The sequence below is a fragment of the Musca domestica genome, unplaced genomic scaffold (assembly GCF_030504385.1).
Source record: "Musca domestica strain aabys unplaced genomic scaffold, Musca_domestica.polishedcontigs.V.1.1 3, whole genome shotgun sequence".
NCBI classification, from domain to species: domain Eukaryota; kingdom Metazoa; phylum Arthropoda; class Insecta; order Diptera; family Muscidae; genus Musca; species Musca domestica.
Genome location: NW_026712299.1, coordinates 20,235,611 through 20,248,265, shown reverse-complemented (window position 1 = coordinate 20,248,265; position 12,655 = coordinate 20,235,611). Strand labels below are relative to the sequence as shown.

At 35.6% G+C, this 12,655-nt stretch overlaps 1 protein-coding gene across 1 annotated transcript; it reads right to left on the bottom strand.

The window, feature by feature from the left end:
- Window positions 1-2,074: 2,074 nt before the first annotated feature.
- LOC101892178 (rutC family protein UK114) lies at window positions 2,075-11,414 on the bottom strand. The gene is made up of 3 exons (XM_005187072.4): window positions 11,201-11,414; window positions 6,615-6,844; window positions 2,075-2,284 (listed from the first exon to the last, which is right to left on the bottom strand). Exons 1-3 carry the CDS (start codon window positions 11,263-11,265, stop codon window positions 2,160-2,162), a joined length of 420 nt encoding a protein of 139 aa, XP_005187129.1. The 5' UTR covers window positions 11,266-11,414; the 3' UTR covers window positions 2,075-2,159.
- Between the last annotated feature and the right edge of the window lie 1,241 nt (window positions 11,415-12,655).

Here is a 12,655-nt window from a genome sequence, read left to right as displayed (position 1 = left end):
TTTAAATCCTCAAATAGACTACACATCATATTAGAATTCAAATTAAAAAAAAAAAAACACTACAAATGTTCATGAAAAAAAATTGTGCAAAATAAAACATTACTATTGTACATTTCAAAAGTCAAAATGAAAACGTTAAAATTTCACATTTTTAAGCGATTTTTTTGGATTTTATCCTTTTCCGCCAAGAGAAAATTCCGGTTTTTTCTGAATCATTAGAATCAGACCAGCGGTTCTTAAGTTTTAAGCGTAGTAACTATAACAATTTTTTTTTATATATATAGATTAAAAAGTACTGACAACGACAGTTCCTCAGCCCCAAATAAATACTTAGGGGGGATTGAAAGTCAACAGTATCTCGTGCAATAATTTTCAAACCGATATCTCCTTTGTATTGGCAATATAAAGATTTTAGATAAATCAAAATTGTGCGCGTAAAAGTGGGCGTGGTCAATATTTTTTTCTGTAAAAACCTAACTCGGGGTATGACGAACGTTTGTACAAAAAATTATGCAAATCGGTCCAGCAGTTTTCAACTGATTCCATTACCAACGAACAACAATTGATTTTTATATATATAGATGAAGAAGAAGATAACATTGCTATAGAGTCCATGCTATCCGAGTAATGCACGCCTTTTGGGCTGATATTAGATATTATTTGCACAATAAACGTGAAGTCGAATTAAGGATATATATGGGAGCTATATCCAAATCTTAGCTGATCTCGATAAAATTTGGCAAAGGTATTTCCGAGCTCTATAAGATATCAGGTACCAAATATCATTGTTGTCGACTGCATATTACGAATGTGATGGACTTAAAGACCAAATCGGATGAAACATATATATGGGAGCTAAAGCTATATCTGAACAAAAATTAACGTGTTTGCTTCTAAACTAGGATGTATCTGATTTCTGGGCTGTATCTGATATCTGTTTCCAAATATAATTTTTCTGAAGTTCATATAAGGGACTTAAACACTAAATCGGATGAAACATATGTGTGGGAGCTGTAGTTGATTGCGATGGGAGCTTTTGCTATAGCAATTTTAACCAATTATTTCGATCGGATTCAGGCCCTTTGGACTGATATTGGCCATTTAGTGCACAATTAACCCGAAATCGGTTGAAGATATATATGGGAGCTATATCTAAATTTGAACCGATCCTCACCAATTTCAAATAAATCTCGCTTCCTTCTCCATGTTACAAAGAAATGTACAGATACACCCTTGCCGCTATTTGGCGTAGGGTATAAAAATTAATTTTGTGTTATATATCTAATGTTTGTTCTTTGTTTAACATTATGTCATACAAGCAAGTGCCCGCTACTTCGTCTTCGAATAGCCCACCTTAGTGTAAACCTCTTTTAATATTTCAATTAAGTACTTTTCGAACAATTATAGTACGCATTTTCAAAACCACCACTGTTCCAAATTTAGAACAGTTCGCACATTAAGTGCTTCTATGAAGTTAATCAAGGTTGGAAACCTTGATTCTCATACCAAATTTCAAGTTTTTAGCTCCATCCGTTTACATAATACCAAATGGTACAATTTTAGAAATTTAGTACCATTTTAGGACTTTTCGTAACCTTGAAGTTCGAATTTCCAAAAACCCTTTGGTACATCTATCCAGCATTTTATCAGTGAGTCTCATTCCAAATTTCGGACTTTTACCTCATTTCTATTGTCGAATATAAAGTATTACATTTTAAGTACTTTTCGTGCCCTTTTAGTACGAATTTTCTAAAAAAAACCCTGCAAGATTCTATCTTCAGCAGCTTCGTCTGCTCAGTCAGTTACCCCACTATTCTGTTTTATATAGATTACGTCAAAATATCTGAATTTTCTAGGTACTAATTGGGGAACTATCACCTTATACATTAATGGAATAGTCAATGGTTTTCACCGAGCAATTGATACTGATGACATCTACATTTTGTACGATATGCTTCTACATATTAACGTATCACCTTATCACCCTTTGTTGTCAGACGGAGAAAAGCATATCAGGCCTGAGTGAATTAATCTACTTATGTTATCTAATGGAAAATAAAAAACGACTAAAACGTATCAACAGTCAAATCAATTTATTTTTCAAAACAAATATTTTTTTTTTATAATTTCGAGTTCTTGTTTTTATTCGTTTCATATAGTCAATCCGATGAGGTGACAGTCTTAACATCACCAGTCATGGCAATGCATTCGATTTCCACCAAGGCATCCATGGGGAGACGGGCAACTTGGAAACAGCTGCGGGCAGGGAAGTCTTTGTTGAAAACTGTAAAGAGAGAGAAAGAGAGAGAGAGAGAGAGCATAACAATTAACATGTGCTATTATCAGATTCAGGGGGTAGGAGATAAGCTATTTAGTTTGATTATGAGCATTGATAATAGTTTTGTCATTTGGCTTCCTAGATTTTCTATTAGATTCAATAACTATAAATATTACTCAAGTACTTTAAAAATACTAGCCTAAACAGAAATATGTTTTCATATTTAAAGAAAGTTGTTTCATTGTTAGAAAGATACATTTAATTAGATTTTATTGAAATGTTTCTTTATAGATAAGAACGGTTGTTGTGAGAAAGAAGTAAACAAGTTCTACATTCGGTTGGAACGGTTGGTTCCTGCATATCTGAAACTGAAACTTTAGATCGATCTAAATCCATTTTGGAAGATTTCGCTTTTGAAATTAGGATTTTGTCTAGGGACATTTGCCCAATATTTATGCACTCTGTCGTGCTGTTAGTTGTTGTAGTCCATTTTACAGCTAAATATAATCCAATGATCATCCAAAATGCTGAATTCTTCCCTCCTTAACTCTGTTCACAAGCGTGTCGATTGGCTTCAATTGTGTGATCGGAAAACATTTCTGTTTTTGGTTAATTTGAACACCTAAATAATTGCAATCATCTCCAAAGCAAGAAGACCCTCTGTATCTCCAAATTTAGACTCATCTATATGATTTGCTTGTCTACGATATTTGGCTATATTCGCCAACGAAATCGGCATGAAAAAGCCAGAAGTTCGCCTTTTGTGTATTTCGGATATCGCCTTTAAGTAATGCTGGTATTTTTTCACACAAAATTAGTGGTCCATTGTACCCGCTGTCCTAAACTCTAACTTTATGCGAGATTTCGTGTCCTCTGGTTTCTATTTGTGATATTTATGACGGCTGCAAAATCAGGAACATTTTTAGTTGTTGGTCCATTTCAACCCCCAATATATTGCGGACATATCTGAAAACAATAGGCCTAGCCCTTCTCAGCCCAACCCTAACCTTGTGAAAATTTTCGTGAGGATCGGACGATATTTATAATCCTTATATAATAAATCCAACCTGTGTTGCAAGGTGAAAAAAATATTAAAAAAAAAATTATAAGTCAAATTAAAAAAGTCACATGCGATAAAAAATATGAAAAAATATAAAAATGTCACAATATACTACAAAATCTATGTTAACATCATTATTGGCATATTTTTCTTCGATTTTTTTTAGATATTATTCTTTTATGCCAGGAGGGCATTTAGAATTGACAAAATTTGTCAAAATCGGTCCAGCCATTCTTGAGATATAAGCATTTTAACTAACATCCCCTTCCTTTGTATATACACATTGTATATATTTCGCTATATAAATCCGATATACTTACTATCGGCTTCTATGTAACGGTCAGAATTGACCTGTTCGTCTATTTGAGATTTTGCCGTGATTAAAAATATTCGCGGTTTAATATTTTTATTTAACACAAACGTTGTAGCCTATTTCACCCACTAAATATTACCCGATGACCATCAAAATTGGAATGCTTCTGCCCAGCCCTAAGCTTTAGCCCCATGCTAACTTCCGCTTTGATTGGTCCATAATTGCGAGGATTTTTTGCAGGTTTTGGTCCATTTCAACCACTAAATATTATGCGATCATCTCCAAAAGAAATAGGGTTCTATTCTGACCCTAGCCCCACCTCCATTCTAAATTTCGTGAAGATCGAGCTATAACTGCGACCTGTAGAGTGATTACAAATTAACATCAGATAGGAAGATTCATATATACTTTCCTATGTGGGAAACCAATATTTCGAGGTGTTACATAATTTTCGGCCCAATCAAACTTATAATACCCCAACACATAGTGTTGTAAGGTATAAAAAAATTGAAATATTTGTATTTGAGTAAGCAATAATAAATGAACATGCCTTATGTATTTAAAAACAAATATAGCAAAGTACGAACTGTCAAAAGTAGTGTGAACCGACAGAACTGAATGAAGATCTAATAGATTTTTATTGGGATTTATCATTTGCATTGGGGGTAGGTACGGCAAGCAGTGGACCAATGGTATTTTTTCGCTATAAAACTTAGTTTTCCTAAATATTACACTCTGCAAGCTATATCGGCCAAGTTATAAATTGAACGACTTATTTCAATATGCCTCGAAAATAATTAAGATAGGAAGCTAAAATTTTGCACAGATCTGTCTTTTGTATGCATGCAGGTCAAGTTCGAAGATGGGCTATATCGGTCCACGATATCGTATAGCCATATTCGATATTTTGATGATTTAAGACACATTTTTCAATGGAATTGTCTGAAATTCTACAAAAGGAATTCTTAATTAGTACTTTACCCCCCGAAAGAGAGTTGTCTATATAGGTCCATGATATCGTATATCTCTCATATAACGATATTCGGTATTTTGATAATTTTAGCCACATTTTCCAATGGAATTGTCTTAAAATCTACAAAAGGAGTTCCTTGTGAGTACATCACTCCCTGGAGAAGAGTTTTGTCCACGATATCGTGTAGCCCACATATTAAGGTACCTCCGATATTCAGTATTTTGAAGATTTCAGCCAAATTTTTCAATGGAAATGTCTTAAAATCCACAGAAGGAGTTCCTTGTGAGTACATTACCCCCTGGAAGAGAATTGTATATATAGGTCCACGATATGATATACCCCCTAGATAACGGTTCCTCCCGATATTCGGTATTTTGAGGATTTTTGCGACGTTATTCACCGGAATTGTTTCAAATTTCGTATATAAAGTTCGGAACAGTTACCACAGCCTATGACACAAATTACATATGCAGGACCATGTCGTCGTATAGCTCATATATTCATTTGAGCGGTATTTTCCGACGGATTTATTTTTAAAAATGTTCAAGTTTCTTCCAAATGGTGGTGGTATAAAAATTTTGGCCCTGCTGAACTTAGCTGCTTTTTTACTTGTTTTTTTTTTTTTTTAATTTTGAACTTTTATGACGGATGTACCGGGATGTTTGGTTTAATACAGCCTATATTCCGTAAACCGTACTAATACTGCACTAAAACTCTAGTAGGGTACATTTTAGACTTGTATAAACACATATTTTATTATCCATTCTCACCAGAAGTGACTGCATGCCTTATTTAAAAACTTTAGATCTGCTACCGCACATTTAGTACACTTCTTGTACTTTTTACTACCAACAAGTAAAAAGCCTGTAAAGTTCGGCGAGATTGAGATTTTGATACCCTACATCATTAGGAAAGAATTCAGTTTTTTTGAGGCTTGGTTTCCGAACCCTAAACATTGTTTCAGAGACCAAAAAAATATATATCAAATTATATATATTAAATTAGTAAATGTATCCCCCATAAATCCTATATTGCAAAAGTTTATTTTTTATAAAAACTATGTAAAAAGTGTGGGGAAACCCGTCAAAATACCAATAAGGGGAAGTATAGGTATATGTTGGCTATTCTTTCGAACTTTTGCAATTTCCCTGAATAATTTGACTAAAATCATGTATATGTCGAATATCGTTGGTATTCTTATTTTTGGAATATACGAAGGGATTGGTAAATATTACAAAATTTAAATTCCAAATTTTAAACAATTAAAATAGTGCATAAGTCGTCAAAATACTGAATATCGGAAAGTACCGTCATTTAGGAGTTATACGATAACGAATACATATTTAGACAGTTTTCTGCCAGAGCGATAAATACTTGTTAAGAATTTCACGTATCGAAATCCAAAAAATTCTCTTAAAAATGTAACATCAAAGTACCGAATATCGAGAGGTTTCGTTGTATGGAAATGCATACAAATGCGGATCTAACTAAACAGTTTTGTATCAGAGGAAAAACTATTATCATTAAAAAAGTTTTTCAAGAATATGGATGAAAAATGATTATTTTTGATGAAATAAAAACGTGATGATAAACTTAACATACCACTATATAGTATGGTGGGGGATATAAAAAATAAAGCGGGTGCGAAAGAGACCTAACACAAACTTTTCGGTTACTTAACGCTAGTTGATTGATAACACATCCAAATTGTTATTTTGACAAACAAACATATAAACAGCTCATTAATAAACAACTGATAACGAATATTTTAGTAATGCCCTATTAACGAGTTCGGTCAATAAATATCCTATCAAAAATAGTCTACGCCAGTTGGCGATTAAACAACTGATTAAAAGTGAAACTATTTAAAATGTGTTGTATGTGTGCCTGTGTGTTTGTTTGTCTCACCTTAACAATATTGAAATTGATTACCTAGCTTAATGGCAAATTGCTAGCAGCAGACAAAGCTAAATCTTCCACTTGAACTTACCCTTTTTGTAGACTTCATTGATGGCACCGAAATCGTTGAGATCCTTTAGGAAGATGGTATTCTTTATAACTTTATCGATGCCCGAATCAGCAGCAACCAGAACGGCTTCTAGATTTTTCAAGGCCATTTCAGCTTGGGCAACAGCACCACCCGGCACCAATTGCATGGTCTTCTTGTCCAAACCCAAACATCCGGAGACGTAGACGGTGCGATCGGCAACAACAGCTTGACTTTAGGGACAACATTCGAAGACGAAGGAACACACAAATGTAAGACAAATGACATATCATCATGGAAAGCGACAGAGATAAAACATGTGTTCAGTGTTGTTATTTAGTGGTGGTATAGGGTTCAAAACGTGGGGGATAGGGTGTGGTATGGTGAGTGGGGGATAAATCCGTAGATGCATTATTTTTTGAATACATTGCATTTTTTGTATTTTTATACCCTACACCACATAGTGGTAAGGGTATTATGTCTTTGTGCATTTGTTTGTAACATGGAGAAGGAAACGAGATAGACCCATAGTTACTTTTGAGAACCTTCATAGAATCACTTTCTGAGTCGATTTATGCATGTCAGTCCGTCTGTCCGTCCGTCCGTCCGTCCGTCCGTCCGTCCGTCCGTCTGTCCATGTATTCTTGTGAACAAAATGCAGGTCGCATTTATTATCCGATTGAGATGAAATTTTCCAAACAATATTTTTTTGGCCCAAGGACGAACCCTACTGAAATTGGTGAGAATCGGATCAAATTTAGATATAGCTCCCATATATATCTTCATCCGATTTCGGGTTAAATGTGCACCAAATGTCCACTATCAGTCCAAATCACCTGAATTTTGGCACACCCAACCGAGTTCGGCCTAGAAGCAAGTATATCAAATTTGGAGAAAATCGGTTCAGATATGGCTATAGCTCCCATATATATCTTTCATCCGATTTGATCTTTAAGCCCCTCACATTCTTACTATGCACTCCACAACCGTGATATTTGGTACCAGGTATTAGATGGAGCACAGAAATAGCTGTTTTAAATTTTATCGAAATCGGTTCAGATTTGGATATAGCTCCCATATATATCTTTCATCCGATTTCGGTTTAAATGTGCACCAAATGTCCACTATCAGTCCAAATCACCTGAATTTTTGCACACCCAACCGAGTTCGGCCTAGAAGCAAGTATATCAAATTTGGAGAAAATCGGTTCAGATATGGCTATAGCTCCCATATATATCTTTCATCCGATTTGATCTTTAAGTCCCTCACATTTCTACTATGCACTCCACAATCGTGATATTTGGTACCAGGTATTAGATGGAGCACAGAAATAGCTGTTTTAAATTTTATCGAAATCGGTTCAGATTTGGATATAGCTCCCATATATATCTTCATCCGATTTCGGGTTAATTGTTCACCAAATGGCCAATATCAGCCCAAATGGCCCGAATTTTGGCACATGTGACCGAGATTAGCCTTAAAGAAAATACAACAAATTTGGAGAAAATCGGTTCAGAAACAGCTATAGCTCCCATATATATGTTTTTTCCGATTTGGTGTTTAAGCCTCTCACATTCGTAATATGCACTCCACAAGAATGATATTTGGTACCAGATATAAGATACAGCCCAAAAATAGCTGTTTGTAATTTTATCGAAATCGGTTCAGATTTGGATATAGCTCCCATATATATCTTCATCCGATTTCGGGTTAATTGTGCACCAAATGGCCGATATAAGTCCAAATGGACTGAATTTTAGTACATCGGACCAAATTCAGCCTAGAAGCAAGTATATTAAATTTAGTGAAAATCGGTTCAGATATAGATATAGCAACCATATATATGTTTCATCCGATTTAGTGTTTTTTTCTAGAAGCTAATACGTAAAATTTGGAGAAACCCGGTTCAGAGATAGCTATAGTTCGTAAAATGCACGATAGAATTGGATAGATTTTGTTTTTGTACCAAATTTCTAATAGAGCTCTGAAATGCCCTGTATAAACCTTTTTACGAGAGCTCTACTAAATATGCATAGTGGTGTAGGGTATCATATAGTCGGCCCCGCCCGACTTTTGAGCTTTCCTTACTGGTTTTAATTGCTCTATAAATTTCCATTCGTCTGGTTTGATTATCAGTGTGTCTACTTATTGACCATTGACCTAGAACGGAGATTGCAGCAATAGATTCTACAGATGAACATGCCAATAAGTATACATACATATTTATATGCAATTTTATGGTGTAAGCAGCAGTACTCAAGTATCTGCATAAGGAATATTCTCGATCAAAACTGTAAATAATTTCGCCCCTTGACTCTCCTACGCAGGGTCCTATTATATTTGAGGTATACAAAATAACCGAAGTGTATACAATAGTTTATGCAGAGAGTCATTCTATCCACAGAGAAAAAAAGTCAAGCTGCAGCAATTTTGGTTGAAAATTTAAGGTTTGCATCTTCAAAATGCCGAATATTGTCGGCTGTAATAAAATGCTTCTGATGCGAAACTCGTTCACCGATTCTTCGAAAGAAGGCGATCTTGACTAGAATCTCTGCTCCAGATCTTCTATAAGAGCTAGATTTCGGTCTGTCTGTATAGACCAAATTGCAATTCACCCGTAAGCAGCAGACACGATTAGGCGAAATTTATAGATTATAATCTAAACAAATCGAATTACACAGCTCGTCTAAAAATACTCCCTGCCTCCCAGATCTCTAAAAAGACTCCTTGTCCCACAGCTTCCTGCTTTACAAATCGTCTAAAAATACTTCCAGTTTAATCTAAAAAGACTTCCACCTTCACATCTCGCGTATAAAGTGCCTTCCTGCTTCAGCTTGTCTATAAAGAGCTTACCTACCTACCTTAAAATCGCTATAAAAAAGAAGCACCTTTTTTCAGCTAGCCAAAAAAGAGCCTTCCTTTTTCAGCTCATCTCCTTTAAGTAGCCTATAATGAGAATCTCTGCTTCAGCTTGCCAAAAAAAAGAGCCTGCATGCTTTAGCTCGTCTATAAAAAGCCTCCTTGCCTCAGTTCGCCTAAAAAGAGCCACCCTGCTTCAGTCCTTCTATAAAGAGCCCTCCTTCATAAGTTCGTCTATAATGAGATTTCCTAATTTAGCTTGTCTATAAAGACAAGATCGCCTAAAGGACTCCCAACAAATACCTCCTTTCTTTTCCTCATCTGAGTAGGCGTCCAGTTTCAGTTCGCCTGTATAGATGATATTTTTTCACCTCATCGATAAAAAGCACTCCATTTTCAGTTAGCGTAATAAAATGTACCTTGCTTCAGATCAGCTCTGAAGAAACTCCCTGCTTTGAATTGAGAATATCCACTCTTTTTGGTTCATTTATAAATACCCTTTCTCTTTAACCCTCCTTTGAGAGAGTTCCCTTGGGCTCGTTTATAAAGGCACACTCTTTAATTCGTCCTAAAAGGTCTTCACTTCCGCTTTAGCCAATAAAACCAGTAAGGAAAGCTCAAAAGTCGGGCGGGGCCGACTATATGATACCCTACACCACTATGCATATTTAGTAGAGCTCTCGTAAAAAGGTTTATACAGGGCATTTCTGAGCTCTATGAGATATTTGGTACAAAATCAAAATCTATCTAATTCTATCGTGCATTTTACGAACTATAGCTATCTCTGAATCGGGTTTCTTAAAATTTTACGTATTAGCTTCTAGACTGAATTCGGTCTTATGTACGAAAATTCAGGTGATTTTGGCTGATATTGACCATTTAGTGCACATTTAACCCGAAATCGGATGAAGATATATATGGGAGCTATATCCAAATCTGAACCGATTTCGATAAAATTTAAAACAGCTATTCCTGTGCTCCATCTAATACCTGGTACCAAATATCACGGCTGTGGAGTGAATATTACGAATGTATGGGACTAAAACACTAAATCGGATGAGACATATATATGGTTACTATAAATATGGCTTTAGCTCTCCCATAAGAATTATTATAAATTATTGGGATCGCCTCTAAATCCTCCTACTTCTTCTAAATCTTCTAAAAGTCTAAAAATTATGACATGTTTACGTTTGACCTCCTTTCCGGGTTAATTTTCTTTTTGAAGATTTATTGGAGGTATAGGTAGTGGAATTGACTATTTAAACCCTTTACAACGTAAACGTACTATTAGTTCGTATTCCTTTAGTTCGTCAAATCAAAAGATAAAATCACGTTGTCACTTTCCCTAATTCCCCAACCCACCTCGTTTCACATAACACCCAGCTGAGTTTTTGTATTCGCACAAATAAATGATTTCAAACTATGTGTGCAATTTTTTCCAATCATAAGTCGATCCAAGAACCATTCATTGCATTGGCAATCATATGCGATGATACATTGTTTCTTCCCTATGGGGACGGACATACGGGAAGGGAAACCGAAACGGACGGACTGATGAGGACCAGCCCATGTCTCAACCCATTTCTTAATGCATGGCTGTGAATGCCACACAGTTTGTCGTCGGGACAATCATTATTGCATATAAATACATTATACATCAAGTCGTAAGCCCCGGTCGGAGCTTAGTTACAGAAAAGGAAGGTAATACACTTTTTTTGGTTACTTACTTGTATGGCGCTACTGGTTTGGCAGCATTGTTGGTGCTAATCAATTTTCTGATCAAAGTCGACATTATTGCTGCTGGGTCGGTCTCCCTTTCTTTCTTTCTTCGGCCTGGAAATAGATTATTTTTTGATTGTTTGTTGACTTAGCGAAATCGCCCCACGGTGTGTTCTACACTTGTCAAACGTTCTACGTGAACTGTTGTTTGGTGTGTAGCAGAGCTGACGTTCAAAGTGTTGAGTTTAGTCTATTTGGCCTCTCCAGTCGTCTGTTTGTTTGTTTTTGTTTGCTCTCCCCAGATCTCTGTTGGGCCATACATTTGTTATTGTTCGTTGTGTATTCATTCTGTTGTTGCCGGCCGGCTCGCACATTTTATTAATGATACTCTGGTTATCAGCACTGCTGTCGTTGTTGTTGTTGTTGTTGATTTTCATTTCCCAATATTTTGCCGGCCGTTGGGTTTGGTTTGCTTTACTCTTCTCTATTGTTGATAACTCACCACAGTTTCTCCATGCAGAATACGTAACGTTCTATAGCTAAACTATTTCTGTCGCTGCTTCTGTTCTGCTGTTGCTATCGCTCTGTTGTCTCCCAAACATTGCGAGCTTTTAGTATTATCACTTAGGGGGGTCATTTTTCGTTTGCCTTTGAATGCAAAAAACCTATGAGATTCGTATTGTTGTTTTGATTATCAATAATACCTTTCAAACTGAGAAATATTTCATATCATTTCACTTGTTTTCTTGCCAGCAGTGTCGTTGTATTGTGAGGAGGAGCGTGAGGGAAAAAATAAATCAAATCATCAGAACTGACGGTATATATATATAAGTGGGAAATTTTATTTATTATATTTTTAGGAATCATATGAACTTCGAACTTCGTAAGTTTTGGTCTATATTTCAATATTACGTCGGAATAATTTTGGTTTAATATAAATATATATGTACAGGGTGAGATGAAAAAAACTGCAAGCAACTTCAGACTGCTCTCATTTCTAAATCACGTGTCCGACAGATACAAGTATTGAAAATTGTGACCCTTTGTGGGTGGGATACCCGAAGGTATTCGTGGCTATAAATCATATTTAAAACAGATCTTGTGGTAACAAAACTGTTTATATGTGTGAAATTTAAATTGTTGGTGGGAGTTACCAGAAGAAATAATCCGATCTCTACCGTATTTATAACAGATCTTGTGGTGGTCCTATATATTCCATCTTCACACCAGATCTTGTGTTAGTAGAAATAATGGGATGTGTGAAATTTGAATTTGACTTTCGCACCGCACCTCGCACCTGATGCAAAAATTAGGATTTGCAAAGTTGGAGCAAAATCGAATTATCCTTTGTCTTTCTGTGCATTAAAATATTTTTTTTTTTTTTTTGAAAATATCGACCTTTTGTCGGGGAGGTACCAGAAGGAGTTGACCGATATTGCTCATCTTCGAAGTCGATCTAAGTT

Excerpts from the sequence above, each read along its gene's own strand:
- LOC101892178 (XM_005187072.4), bottom strand. The coding sequence starts at position 11,265 with ATGTCGACTTTGATCAGAAAATTGATTAGCACCAACAATGCTGCCAAA. Across the intron at positions 6,845-11,200 it reads AAACCAGTAGCGCCATACAA|TCAAGCTGTTGTTGCCGATC; the intron begins GTAAGTAACCAA and ends TTGTCCCTAAAG. Across the intron at positions 2,285-6,614 it reads CAATGAAGTCTACAAAAAGG|TTTTCAACAAAGACTTCCCT; the intron begins GTAAGTTCAAGT and ends CTCTCTTTACAG.